General features: G+C 43.1%; 1 protein-coding gene across 1 annotated transcript in view; it reads left to right on the top strand.

Annotated features, from left to right (window-relative positions):
- Positions 1-79: 79 nt before the first annotated feature.
- The window catches only part of Cfap53 (cilia and flagella associated protein 53), a 40,013-nt gene continuing 26,125 nt past the window's right edge, over positions 80-13,967 (top strand). The window contains exons 1-6 of the mRNA XM_021230889.2: positions 80-480; positions 5,051-5,280; positions 6,267-6,440; positions 9,261-9,564; positions 10,377-10,595; positions 12,023-12,239. Of these exons, the coding sequence (XP_021086548.2) occupies positions 220-480; positions 5,051-5,280; positions 6,267-6,440; positions 9,261-9,564; positions 10,377-10,595; positions 12,023-12,239 (1,405 nt within the window). The 5' untranslated portion in view covers positions 80-219. The remainder of the gene's footprint in view (positions 481-5,050; positions 5,281-6,266; positions 6,441-9,260; positions 9,565-10,376; positions 10,596-12,022; positions 12,240-13,967) is intronic.

The following is a 13,967-nucleotide window of genomic DNA, read 5'->3' as shown; positions in this document are numbered from 1 at the left end:
TAAGATAGTTGAAATTTTTAACCTTTCCACTCAAGGCTCACTAACCTTTCTCAGGCTTTTAGGTCAATTACAGATGATAACTAGCAAAATCCACTGGATTGTGTTTTGACACTTCGGTTAAAGGTGTGTCAGTCCGCTCCCTCCCCACCCCCACCTTCTGAGGAGCCCTGGAGGAAAAGGAGGTGGATGGAGGTGTAGCTGCCAGGGGTTGGGCAATGGATGGGCGGAGTGATAACAGCAGAGTGCTCTTATGGGCCAGTGACCAGGGACGGCTTCCGTTTGACCCGCCTACCTTCACTAGCGCCTCACGGGGAGGGGTGGCTCACCATGGCAACCAGCCTCTGCGTCTGGAAAGCAGACTCCTCTGGGCTTTGCCGTTCTTGGTCGTCACCATCCCAAAGAGACTCGAAAATGTACAGCCAGCGGTTTGGCACCGTCCCAAGGGAATTTAAGGGTCCCACTCCCAAGGCGGTGATCATAGTAAGTACAAGACGTTTGTGCGGGAAACTTATAAACTTTTTCCATCTCTGGGTAGAGCCCGACCGGTCTGGGTTCTTTCACCTGGGAAGCAGGTTCCTCATGGGAGCAGATTTTGAGGAAGAAAAGATTGTTCTCACCTAACTATCATCCCGCCCACACCCAAAACACCCAACCTCCACTTTTCCACTCCAACCTCCAGCTAGAATCACCACTTGGGATCTTGGTGTTTTTGTTACCCTCCAAACGGAAAGATCTGACCCCTTGCCGTGAGCATGGGCGTGGAAGTTACTGTAGAAGGGTACTGGGCCAGTCGGCTAAGGCTCAACGGTACGACCTTGGATTGGTCTTGTGACCCTATGAAGTCTGTAGAAAGGGAATTGGGCTTTGAATGCTGTGTGTGCTAATGGAATGTGCCAGCTAAATAAGTAGTGGGTGTTGGACAAAAGTGCCCCTACAAACCGGAAATAAGAGTTGCCTTTTAGGATAGGCTGGTGATGGTAGTCCAATAAGGTAGTAGTTTAAGGCATTTTGCTAAAACTTCAGGCATTCCTCATCCATGCATCTGTGTTCCTTTATTCCTGCAAGCTGGCTTCTACACACCAGACGATCTGCTATGTGTAATCAGAGTCCTGGCTGGAACCTCTGTTGGTTGTGTAACACTAAAGAATATACAGGAGTAAATCCAGTGACCCTGGGAGTTCCCCTTCATTAAAAGCCCCATCTACAGGATGATGAAACAGCATCCTCCTAAATAAGCCATTAAAGGCAGATAATAGGTTATGTTCTCTGTGGTGGTAACTTGTGGAAGAAAGAATTGGGCTAATCAAGAATACAGTTGTGTTATGATCCATAGCGCATGTGCCACATTTCCATTCACTTACAGACATCCCTCTTCTCTAGGTTGAAGGACTATAGAATCTGGACCTGGAAAAAAGTAGTCTGGAAACTGCTATGAGCATTAAGGGCTCCAGATAACTGCATGAGGGACAGAATCAGATCACTTTGAAGTCACGTATCTCAACGCAGCACTTGGGATCCAAGCCATTTGTTGATGACTATTATTTATGTTCATAACCAATAAGGAACAGGAAAAAAACCAGACTGCTAAAGCAGAAACAAACCACCAAATACTGTCTGCTTACAGGAAAAAAGTAGGAGGCAAAAGAAGCCAGAGTTGCTTCTTCTCTGGTGTCTAAGTGTGCAGATGGGAATGCAGACATGAGTGGTCACTGAACTGGTAAAGCTTGGACCCTCAGAAATTCCCTGGAAGAAGGCAATAGAAACAAGCAGGGATGTGAGCAGCCACCGGCACATTTCTTTTTCTCATTCAACAGAGCAGAAACCCTAGACTTGGAAACTAGAAACACTAGAGTATAGGTCACAGTCAAACTTGAATGATGTCATCATTCTTTAAAATAGGAACCTGAGATGTTATAGTAGCAAAGCCATTCCTTGATAACCACAAGTCCACTTTGCTAGTCTTTTAGTGCCCTCAGAGCATCCGTGTCCATTTCCATTATTGTAGTTGCTAGCCACACATGACTTTCCCTTTCTAGAAATGTTTTGAAAATGCTCAGAGTCACTTATTGAAAAGATAATGTTCTTTGTATATTGGATAAATAAAATATATAATCAAAAGTAATTTCCTGTTTTCACTTAACTAATTCAGTTACAAGAAAAACCTATGTGTCTGTTTTGTATTATATTTCTATTGAACAGTGGGGATTTTGGTCAGTGACAAATCTGTTCCTCAACTGCCATTACCTTTTCCATTTTAAGACAACTCAGGGTGCCACCTTGATCATCCAGAGACTGGGAACTCAGCTAGGTGTGGCGACAAGCCCGTAACTACAACATTTGGGAGATAGAGGCAGATGATCAGTTAAAAGGAGAGTTTGAGCCAGCCTGAGCTACATGACACTGTGTCTCAATGCCCCAAGCCTTACAGGGCTTCCAGGTCTAGCTACCAGTAGTGCTGTTTCTCACCAACTCTTTCCCTTGTTCCTCTCTTCAGTCAAAGTGTACCCTGGATCTTGATTCCTGTCCTGACGACTGGCAACATTTGTTTCTAGCTGGCTTGTATGTTGTTCTCAGTCCACACATGTCTACCAGAAGCCTAAATTCTTTGAGTCCCCTGCCCCAGAGACCCTGCCCTAATTCACTGTCACAGAATCTGTACTCATATCAGGAATTTTCGAGAACAGTAGTTGAATTGAATGACTCTTAGACTCCAAGTACTGGTGATGTGGAGTTGCTTCTCATGATATACTTCCTATTCATCTTGGGTCTTGCTTCCCATTTCACAGGATGTGTCAGCTGCATCCAGGTGCCTTTTTGTATATCACAAGCCTGAAACATTTCATCTGTTTGTCTTTGGATGCTGTGCTTGTTAGTCTCCTTCCAGTACTTTACTACAAATATCAAACCCCACTATCAGGTAACTCTGGCACCAATCTTCTAAATGTAATTCAGCAGAAGGATCTGCCTTGTGCCTTCTGGGTTTATTACTATGAATGAACACTGACCTGCCACAGTTCATCCAAGGATGACTGGATAAAACCACCACTGAAAACACAAAGTTCAAGACTATTGATTGCTTGATGACACCAGGAGGTACAGACACTGCATCAACACCACCTTGTTTGCTCATTCATATTGAGAGGCTAATTCTGGGAAGAGAGCAGTCGGTGCTAGCAATACAGAAATAATAATGATATAGTCAAAGAGATTTCATTTAGTGTTTTGATTTAGATTCAAAATGTGCATACACGTCCAACTTTTGAGTGACCATTGTGCAAAGACTACATTTAAAGAAACCAAAACTGTGCCAGAATTTTCCACAGTATAGGCCTTGCATTCAAACTTTTAAAAAATGAACTGAATCAGAGTAAATTTCTAGTGTCAGCCCCCTTTCCTTTCTTCATTTCTTCCTTTTTGGTCTTTCACACTTGCAGTTTAGTACATGTGTAACTAGATAGTAGCCTTCCTCTTTTTTTTCACGGAAAATTTTTCGATGCTAATAACTGGTTAGAAACCATGTCAGTACAGTAGGTCACAAGAACAAGTTTGAGAAAGCCCCTGATTCTTACTACCCAAGTCTATCTTATTTGAAGTACTTTGAGAACAGCACTCCCATCTCTGGTTGACTAAATAATTTCTAGCATTTGGTCTGTTAAATTTTTATCCATCTGTTCACCCATCCATCATCTATCTTTATTAGTTCTTTGAGAGTTTCCAGTTCCATGCCTATTTTGCTTGTATTTACCCAACTCTTCCCATATTCACCCCTCCTTCCACACTCACCCAACTTGTATCCTCTTTCTTTTTTAACCCTTTAAGGCCAATTTGTGCTGCCCCCATATTCTTGGATGTGTGGTCTTCCACTGAGGGTGGTCAACTTACCAGGGGATACACTCTCAGAGAAAACAGTCTCTCTCGCAGCTGCTAATAGTTATTGTCATTCACTTATAGCTAGTGATGGAATTGTATGCCCAGTCTCCCTCTCCATGCTGGGATACAGTCTGGCTGGGGCTTGCAAAGGTTTTGTGCTGTTGCAATCACTGTGAGTTTGTATTTGCAGCTGCCCTCCTGTGTCCAGATGTTTTTGTCATTGTCACTCCTGGCTCTTCTGCAATGATCTCTGAGTCTTGGGAGTGGGTGGTGGGCTGGGTGCGGTATTTATGTTTCCTTTGGAGCATCCTGTGGTTTATTATTCTATGTATTTGGCCAGTTGTGGGTGTCTGGGTTAATCCCTGCCTACTGCAAATGGAAGTTTCTGGTGAGGACTGAGGGATGTGTTGACCTGCTGGGAATATGCAGACAGGGCTGCTAAAAGCTGTTCAAATGTTAACTTTAATAACTATACCTACTTTTAATCAAAGGACTTTTTAAGAAAAAGAGATGATCTTTAACTCATGATTTGACTTACTTTTTTATAATGATGCAAAAGTGATAGGCATTCAGTAGGTTGTACTTCAAAATGTGAATTTGGATCTTTTCATGGAATAACAATATATAGTAAGGTTACTCTTAGGGTCTTGGGCAGGACATTGAGGTTAAGCCTATACCAAACTCAGGTGAGATTGTGAGGCCTAATGACAGATAACTCTACAGTGTTTGTTATGCTTGGTAGATTATGTGTGTTAAATGCATTTTTACTAACAGTATTTCTTGTTTACAATAGGTTTATCAGAATGCATGCCATCAAATGCCAAAGACTCTCCATACTTGAGGCTGATTTGATGAATATCAAACTTAGGGAACCAAACAAGTTAGCTCTTAGAGACTTAAGCTGCTTTTAGTTGTAACAGCAAGGTGTGTGTGTGTGTGTGTGTGTGTGTGTGTGTGTGTGTGTGTGTGTACACCCAAGTTTTAGATGCTTTTGGTTGTCCAGCAAGGTGTATGTGGGTATGTATTATGTATGTATGTATGTATGTATGTATGTATGTATGTATGTATGCATGCATGTATATGTATATACACTACACACACACACACGTTTTTTTTTTCTTTCCACAGTCAAGCTCTTGATTTTTGCTTATTGTAAGTGACCACTGTCCTTTGTTTTCAGAGGGCCAAGCCTCCCAAGGCTCAAAGGGCTGAGCAACATCTGAAAAGAATCCAGCGCAGTTACCACAAGCACCATACTACTTTGGCTTCCATTAAATCCAATGAGCAGGATCACCTGAGAGTTGACTGGATCGAGCACAGTGACCGCAAGTGCTTTGACAGACTTGTGCAAAGGAGAGTCAAGGATGCCATGCAAGGCTTCATCATTAACATGGAAGAGAGGAGGAATAAGTAAGGCTCACAGACCTGGTACCCAGGCGTTGCAGCACTCACTTTTTATTTCCTTTGAGTACTGGGGATCAAGTCCAGGGCCTTTCCTATGTTTGGCAAGTTCTCTTATATCCACAGCTCACAAACTTTTAATACTGTGCATGAAACAATCGGGTCAAATAAAGGTCATGGCTAAGTACTTCATAGTAAAACCAATAACTATTGTTCGTTATTATTTTTATGTATGTTAACTACATTTTGATGGAGAAAGAATATACTGTTTTATTTTATGGTTTCTTTCTTTCTTTTTGCTTTTTCTTTTGGTTTTTCGAGACAGGGTTTCTCTGTGTAGCTTTGGTGCCTGTCCTGGCACTCACTCTGTAGACCAGGCTGGCCTCAACCTCACAGAGATCCTCCAGCCTCTGCCTTCCAAGTGCTGGGATTAAAGGTGGGGCACCACCACCACCCGGCTATGGTTTATTTTTTAAATTAAAATGTTTAATTAGAATCTATTGACTTTGCTACTTTTGAAGATAAGCATTTCATATTTTATCTGTATATTACCAAATAAAATATGGTATGGATTAAGGTCTTATGTTATAGAGAACCACAGTGATTTTTTTTTAATGTTGCTTGTTGAAGGGAGTGAATGTCATTGTGCATGTGGAGGTCAGGGGACAACTTGTAGTTCTCTCCTTCCACTATGTGGGTCCCAGGGTCAAACTCAGGTCATCACCCTACTCTTCTTCAAGTCTTTCAAAGTGGCTTCTGAGGACAAAACTCACGATTTACTGGCAAGTGTTTTATTATATTTCCTCAACCTTATCATGATCTTTTATTTCTTATATTTTTGGTTGTGAGCCTAGCTTTTGACAGCTGAGCTATTCCCCCAGCCCAAATTTTTTATTTCTTTAAAAATTGTTAGACACTAATTCAGAGCAAAAGTTAGTTGGAATGATAATTTTAATGAATAAATCACTTAGTTGTTTTTCATTCGGTTGTTTCAGGCTACGTGAACTTTTATCATCAGAAGAAAATGAGTATTTTACTGAACTACAGTTAAAAGGAGAAACCATTGAAGAGAAAAAAGACAGAATGAGAGAGAGAACCAAGCTATTAAGAGAGAAGAAGGAAAAAGAGAGGCAGGATTTTGTAGCTGAAAAATTAGAACAGCAATTCAGGTAATAAACTGGAAGAGCCTACGAGCAGAGTGTGAGCATGGGATTGTTACCTAGACTATTAAAGAGAAAATGACAAAGGAAGCAGAAGCATAGTTCCCTTTGGGGACAGTGCTTACTGGGCGAAAGAGCTTCCATACCATGATGGGTCCTAGAGGTAGGAGGGAGAACATTAGACAGAAAATGGTGCAGTATGTGGGAATACACAATGGGGGCCTTAAAGGAGGCGACAGGAAGGAGAGGGAGAAGGAGATAGGGAGGGGGGAGAGAGAGCTGAGGGAAAGAGCCCCCCCCATTGGAGCACCTGGGATGGGTGGGGGGTTGGGCTCACAGAAAGCCTCCGGAGCAACCTCAAGAACAAAGGAAGTGCCAGATTTTATAACTGTTGGGAGGCTGGTGGAAGTTTCACATCAGTGATTTAGTTCAACAGAACCATCATGACAAAGGACTGGAATAAATTAAGAGCTGTCAGAGCACAGAGTGCTTTGTAATTCTCTGTGCTCAGGAGGTGGCTGTGGGGAGGAGGGCTTGACTTCTTTAGGCTGTGGAGTCTCTTTTAAGAGTGACCACAGTCTTAAAGGGACAATCCCACGTTCTAGCTGGTATATTAAAAATGGTTTAGGAACGCTAATTTACAGTAAGTTATAGCCTTAGAAGGGTGTACACGGTAATCATATGTTAAATCTCGGTAATCACTTAAAATGCATACATTAAGTACATCAGTCACTTCAAACACAAGTGCCCAGTTTGTCTCAAAATTGCCTCCCAAGGATGGAAGTGCCAAGTGCGGGTTGTTCCCATCTCTGTCCCTACTGACCACGGTCTGATTATTACTGTGGCCATTTCTGATTGCCCGGGGATGAACTTCGTGGTTAGTTTTACAGTGCTGCCATCGCATACATAAAAGCAACACTGGACAGACTCAGAAGATTGTATTTGTATGTCTACACACTTACATATCCCTAGCCCTAATGCAAAGATACTTGGAAAAGTCCCTGTGATTTCTGTTTCTTCCTAGGACTATAGTTTTTAGAGGAAGAATCTATTTATAACTGACTTATTATTCTGTGGTTATATTTTCACTGCCTCTTATACTTCTTAATGGACATTAAGGATGTAGCTGTCATGAGCTTAAGAGCTGTGTACTGCTTTTACAGAAGCTCCATGTTCTGCTTGAGCACACAGATCTGGCCACTCACAACCGTCTTACTGTATGTCCAGCTCCAGGGGATCTGATGCCCTCTTCTGGACTCCATTGGCATGTGTACTTATATGCACAGACCCACATATAGACAGAAACATACACATAATTTAAAAAATATAATAAAAGCAAATCTTTAGGAAATTGCTATCATATTTCTCAGATTGGTTTCTTTATTTTGCTCTTTTTTTTCATTCAAGTTCTTCAAAGTAGCAATTGTCACATGAATGATTACCAGTTTCGTATAACTTTTAATTTTAAGATTTTAATCCTCAGAAGGGATCTGAAATTTCAAGTTTTCCCTGGAAGGGTTTAAATCATAGCCATTAGCCTTTTAAAATTCATTTAATAAATGCACTTCTTATTTTATATTTATGAGCATTTTGCCTGCATGGCTGTAAATACACGTGTGCCTCGTGCCCAAGAAGGCCTAGAACTGGAGTTACAGACAGCTGCGAGCTGCCATGTGAGTGCTGGAATCAAACTAGGATCCTCTGCAAGAGCAGCCAGGACTTTAACTGCTGAGCCATCTCTCCAGCCCAAATGCATTCATTTTTTAAAATAAGGTCTAATTTAGTAATCTAGGTTAGCTCAAAAGTCAGGGCATAGCCCAGGCTGGCCTTGAATTCAAGATTTTTGCACCTCAGCTTGCCGCTTGTAGGACTGCCACCACACCTGGATTTGGTAAATATTTTTGGGACTTATGCCAGACTCTTTGATAGACTACTATGTTGATTGACATGAGGAAAATGAATGTCAGTTAGGTTCCCATGTCACTGAGCATGAGTAAGCAAAGGGATGCCTCTTGCTAAGCTGCATTCAGAACCAGACAGTCTCTGAGTAAGTTCTCACTTAACTGGTGAAAGACCTGAAGTAAGTGGGCTTCAGGTTGAATATCCCGAGCTCAATAACCAGACAGTAGGATGCAAACTGCAAGAGGTTTAATTTTTTACACAGGCGTCTGTGGGCGATTCAGCAGCTTGGCTAACTGAACGCGCCAGGCCCTAGGACAGCTTTCTTTTTATATTCATAATTTTGGCAAGCAAAGTAATAGGGGGTGTTGTAAGGAGTGGAGCTACTGCAGGTGCAGATCTGGGCAAGCAATAGGGGATTGTCTGGGGGGTCAAAAAAAACCACTTTTACAGGGATTGCATATAAGATATCCTGCATATCAGATATTTACATTATGATTTCTTTTTTTTTATTTTTTGGTTTTTTGAGACAGGGTTTCTCTGTATTGCTTTAGAGCCTGTCCTGGAACTTGTTCTGTAGACCAGGCTGGCCTCGAACTCACAGAGATCTGCTTGCCCCTGCCTCCTGAGTGCTGGAACTAAAGGCGTGCACCACTATCCCTGGCAAGATAAGGTAAATTTTTGATCCAGCATCACAGAGAAAATGGCAGAGCAAGGATTCAAGCGGATTCTGCCTGATGGCAGTGCCTGTATCTTAGCAGTGCCCTCCTGGAGCTGCCTTGCTCCCTATGGCTTCCTACATTTCCTCTGTCCAGGTGGTGTACATCTGGGTTGTTTGGTTTTCCTTTCTCCTGTGCATTACTGGGTAGATATGCCTAAAACCAGAACTGCCTCACAAAAGGCTGGGGCCTTTTCCCTCTCCCTCTCCAGGGAGCATTGCGAGGAGCTGCGCAGTAAACTGGTCGGCATCCACGAGAAACGGGTAGGCGAGGAACGGAAAGCACAGATAGCATTCAACCAGGAGCTGCAGAGGCAGAGGCTGGTGGAAGAGCAGATGTATGCGAAGCTCTGGGAGGAAGACAGGCTAGCCAAGGAAAATCGAGAAGCTCAAGAAGAGAAGAGACAGAAAGAGCTGGTGTTAAACACACGCCTGGGGCTGGATGCTCAAGTCACCAGCCTCCAGGCGCAAAGGCAGGCTGCACGGCAGATGAAGGAAGAGGAGGCCCGCTTCCTGGTGAGCCCTTTCAAGTGCCTGTGATGTAGCGATGGGCTCCATGGGTGTAGCAGTTTCCTGTTGGGCCTCAGGCCCCATGGAGTCTCTGTGAGTTGCTTGTCAGCCAATAACCACAGGTGCATCCTGTTTTCTAGTCCTGGCTTACAGCCCCAGCCTTGCCCCACTGGCATCAACCTCTAATTATGAAAACACGAACTCACACCTGGGGTTTCTCCACTGTGCTGTAAGTCTGTATGTAAGGCTGCTCCCTCCTTGCAATAAACACACGCGCATGCGTTCTCTTAGCACGAACGGCAGGACGTCTTGTCTCTCATTTCAATCTCCAGGCTTTCACCTGGTGCATTACACTTGCTCATGGCTCAGGCGCTACAGTTTCCCGTTAATACAGTTTTCTGTCTTGGGGTTTGGGGCTGATCCATTAAGCACATTTTCACTTGGAAGTTTCATTGCTTCTTAATAATATACTCATCTAGATGTATAGGTGTGCCTAGAAGCATAAAGCATGGAAGAATATGGGCTGGCATGTTGACTATAGTGGTTAGTGATGTGTACTGGGGTCAAAGATCATTCTTTTTTTTTTTTTGTTATTTTGGGACACATACCTACTTATCACTTACTTTACAATCACACATACAGCAATTTCTACAAAGCTTTATTGCTGACTCAGCTATGTTAAAAAGCAAGCTCCATTTATACAGCCCCTCTAAATACAGCTGATTGCACATTTCCAAGAAACTCCTTAGGCTCCCCAGGTTAGAGCAAATGCATCAACTTAGTTGCTTTCCTTAATGGTGTTGATTATTCCTCCTTAGGAGCAGAACAGTGCACAGGTTAAACTAGAGAACGAACAAGAGAAGCTCCAGAAGCAGAAGACAAGGCAGGAAACTAGGAAGATTTTGGGGAAAGCCTTACAAGAGAAGATAGAGTCTATGCAGCAGGAGCACAGAGAGACTCAGGACTTGAACATGAAACTCGTGGGAAGGGCCCTTCAAGACTTGCAAGAGGAGGCAGATAAGAAGAAGCAGAAGAAAGTAAGATATTTATTTAGTGCCTACTAAATGCTGGTCAGGATTGGTTGCTGAGTGGTCAGTCTTCTGGTTTGTCACTTTCTGTGTGCATGGTGCAAGGCCCTGAGCTCAATGTCCCACACCAGGGAGGCAGAGAGGAAGGGAAGGCAGAGGAAGAGGGTGAGGGAGGGAGGGAGGGAGGAAGGGAGGGAAGACCATGAAAGATCAGTTCAGTCCATCCAGCACTGCGGGAGCACTCCAGTTTCTCCACATTCTCTTCAGCATTTGATATTGTCACTCATTTTGCTTTATTATGGTACATGTTGACTAACATCTCATATAACTTTGTTTGCATTTCCCTAATGGTTAATGCTATTGCACAGTGTTTTATGTTCTTATTTGCCCTCTCTATAGTCTCTTAGGTGCAAGGCCTCCTTATGGATTACTTGGGTCATTCCTGTTGAGGTTCCAATCAATCCATTGTAGGGTAGCAGTATTCCCATTGATAGTGTGGCTGGTAACTGCTTCAGGAGACACTTTGAGAAAGTATTTGAACCAACGTACTCAAAAATGTGTTGTCAAACATTTTAAACAGACACAAAGAATGGCCTGAGGCTCCCCTCGTGTATGTCCTTAATAAGCTTTGGCAAACTTCAACTAAAGTCCATTCTTGTCTTGTCTATGTCTACAAGCACTCCTGACTCCTCTGAAGTAAATCCCAGACATAATAATAATGCTGTATCAGTGAATGCTTAAGTATATAGCACCACAGATCAGGATGGCACCTTTCAGGAGACGGCTTTTTAGGTTGCCATTGGGGTTGACAAGCTGGCTTATCAGGTAAAGGAGTCTACTATCAAGCCTGTTGATTTGAGTTATATCCCCAGGTAGAAAGACAGAACCTGTTACTGAACATTGCCCTTTGACACATAGGCACATGCATGTACACACACACACACACACACACACACACACACACACACACACACCATGGCACATGTGTTTCCAACCACACACATTACACACTCACATACCAAATAAATTACCATGTGTGGTAGTTTGAATGTAATTGGCCCCCATAATCTCATAAGGGGTGACTGTTGGAGATGGTATGGCCTTGTTAGAGGATTATGGGGGTGGGCTTTGAGGTTTCCCAGGCTTAGGATACTGTCCAGTGTGTTAGTCGACTTCCCGTTGTCTGCAAGATGCAGGGTTACAGTTATAGCACCACATCTGCCCGCATGCTGCCATGTCCCACCATGATGACAATGGACTTACCCTCTGAAACTGCAAGCCACCACCTCAATTAAATGTTTTCATTATAAGAGTTGCCATGGTCATAGTGTCTCTTCACAGCAGTAAAAGCCCTAAGATACCATGTATTACAAAAATAAACTTGCTCTTACTGATATATTATTCTATTAACATGAATTAAATTTTATGTCACATAGGAAGACATGGGAAGAGAGCAAAAGATGTACAATGACTATCTAATACAGCGACGAATGGAAGAAAAAGCCCAGGAGAAAGAACTAGACAGAATACTAGAAGACATAAAAGCAAAGAAGTTGGCTGAGAAGGACCGGGAGCTGGCACTTGAAAGGGAAGCAAGGCAACAACTCAAGAACGAAGTCATGTGTACAAGAAAACTCCAAGTTCAAGAAAAGAGTAAGGAACTGAATTATATCCATCTTATCTTTGCCGTTACTTTTTAAAAGTTAGTTGTTTAGTTAGCATTTAATTCAGAATGATGGGTCTCTCTGTGACATTTTGTTTTTGTCTTTTTGGTTTTTGTTTTTTACGAGACAGGGTTTCTCTGTATTGTTTTGGAGGCTGTCGGTCCAGCCCGGCCTCGAACTCACAGAGATCCGCCTCCCTCTGCCTCCCGAGTGCTGGGATTAAAGGCGTGAGTCACCACCGCCGGGTTCACTGTGACATTTTAATTCTTACGTATCATCATATTGTGCTCTCATTCACCCTTCCCCACTGTCCTGTCTCCTCCTCTCCCATGCTCTTATTTTAGCAACCAAATCATAGGTATCCATCTGTGCAATGCCATGATGTTGCAAGTACTAAGACCCCTGCTTTTGTGAATCTTATGTAATTAGAACAGGAGACATGAATGAATGAGAAACTTTGTATTCTAGCAGACATTGCCCAGTTGCAGGGGAGGTACTCTCAAGGTGAAAGAGCAGTGTGTGCCCTGACTGTTGTTTACCTTGATGATTATAAAAGATAGGAAACGTGGAAGGCAGACACCTGCCTCTTCCTCCTCCTCCCTTTCATCTGTCCCTCCTTTATTTCTGAAGGTCTTTCTGTCCCTCTGTAACTTTGTGCAAGTCATTTTTTTAACAGCCTGTAATGTGCTGATCCTTGAGAAATCCTAGGTGTCTGTTGAAGTCAGCTCAAGTAGCTCATTCACTCAAGACTCTTTGTGTTCCTCCTTGCAAAGTGTATACTTCTCTCCAAGGCTTTAACTGTTTGCCATTTCGATGACTGATGGGCCAGAAGAGTAGACCCTTCTCAAAGTCTTGGGCGGTCTTCTCCCTTTTTCTATCAGCAGTCAGTCTACATCAGTTCCCAGGTGTTTCATAAGGAACTTTCAACTATTCTCATGAGGGTGAAGTTTAGTTTAAGATTTCTGGGATTATGTGTGCGTGTGCTGAGTTACCCCCATCTCATGGATCTCCCTGGACCAAGTTGCCCCATACTAAGTGACTAAGTCTATTAACTCAGTTAGAATCCAGAGCAGACACTTCTCAGGTCATGCTTCTCTGTAGCTGTGCCTTCCTCTTCCCTCTAGCCCTAGCCCAACACACTCCCAACTGTATGATAGATACACGTTAACTAAATGGGCCTCTCCTCCCTATTCATGCCACATTCTCAAGGTTGTGTTGAAAGACCTGAAGTAATCAGGCTTCAGGCTGAATACCCCGGTGACATCCCGAGCTCAATAACCAGACAGTAGGATGCAAACCACAAGAGGTTTAATTTTTTACACAGGCGTCTGTGGGCGATTCAGCAGCTTGGCTAACTGAACGCGCCAGGCCCTAGGACAGCTTTCTTTTTATATACATAATTTTGGCAAGCAAAGTAATAGGGGTGTTGTAAGGAGTGGAGCTACTGCAGGTGCAGATCTGGGCAAGCAATAGGGGATTGTCAGAAGAGCGGGCATAAGTCATCCTCCCTGGAGAAACCACAAGGTTAGAATTACACTTATCTCTACAGCCTGCTGGTTTCCTTCCTTAGCACTCTGGACCCCATGTTCTTTCTAATCAGACCTGGTTCCCTGCTCAGGGGAAGGGACCTTGGGGAATTTTCCACTGAGGCGACCTTCTGAGTCTCAAAAAGGAGGGGTGTATTGAGGTTTTCAGTGTATTCCTTTCTCAAAGGCAA

This window comes from Mesocricetus auratus, unplaced genomic scaffold (genome assembly GCF_017639785.1).
Source record: "Mesocricetus auratus isolate SY011 unplaced genomic scaffold, BCM_Maur_2.0 Super-Scaffold_6730, whole genome shotgun sequence".
Lineage (NCBI taxonomy): Eukaryota > Metazoa > Chordata > Mammalia > Rodentia > Cricetidae > Mesocricetus > Mesocricetus auratus.
The sequence above is the reverse complement of the archived record's forward strand: the minus strand, read 5'-3'. Positions and strand labels throughout refer to the sequence as shown.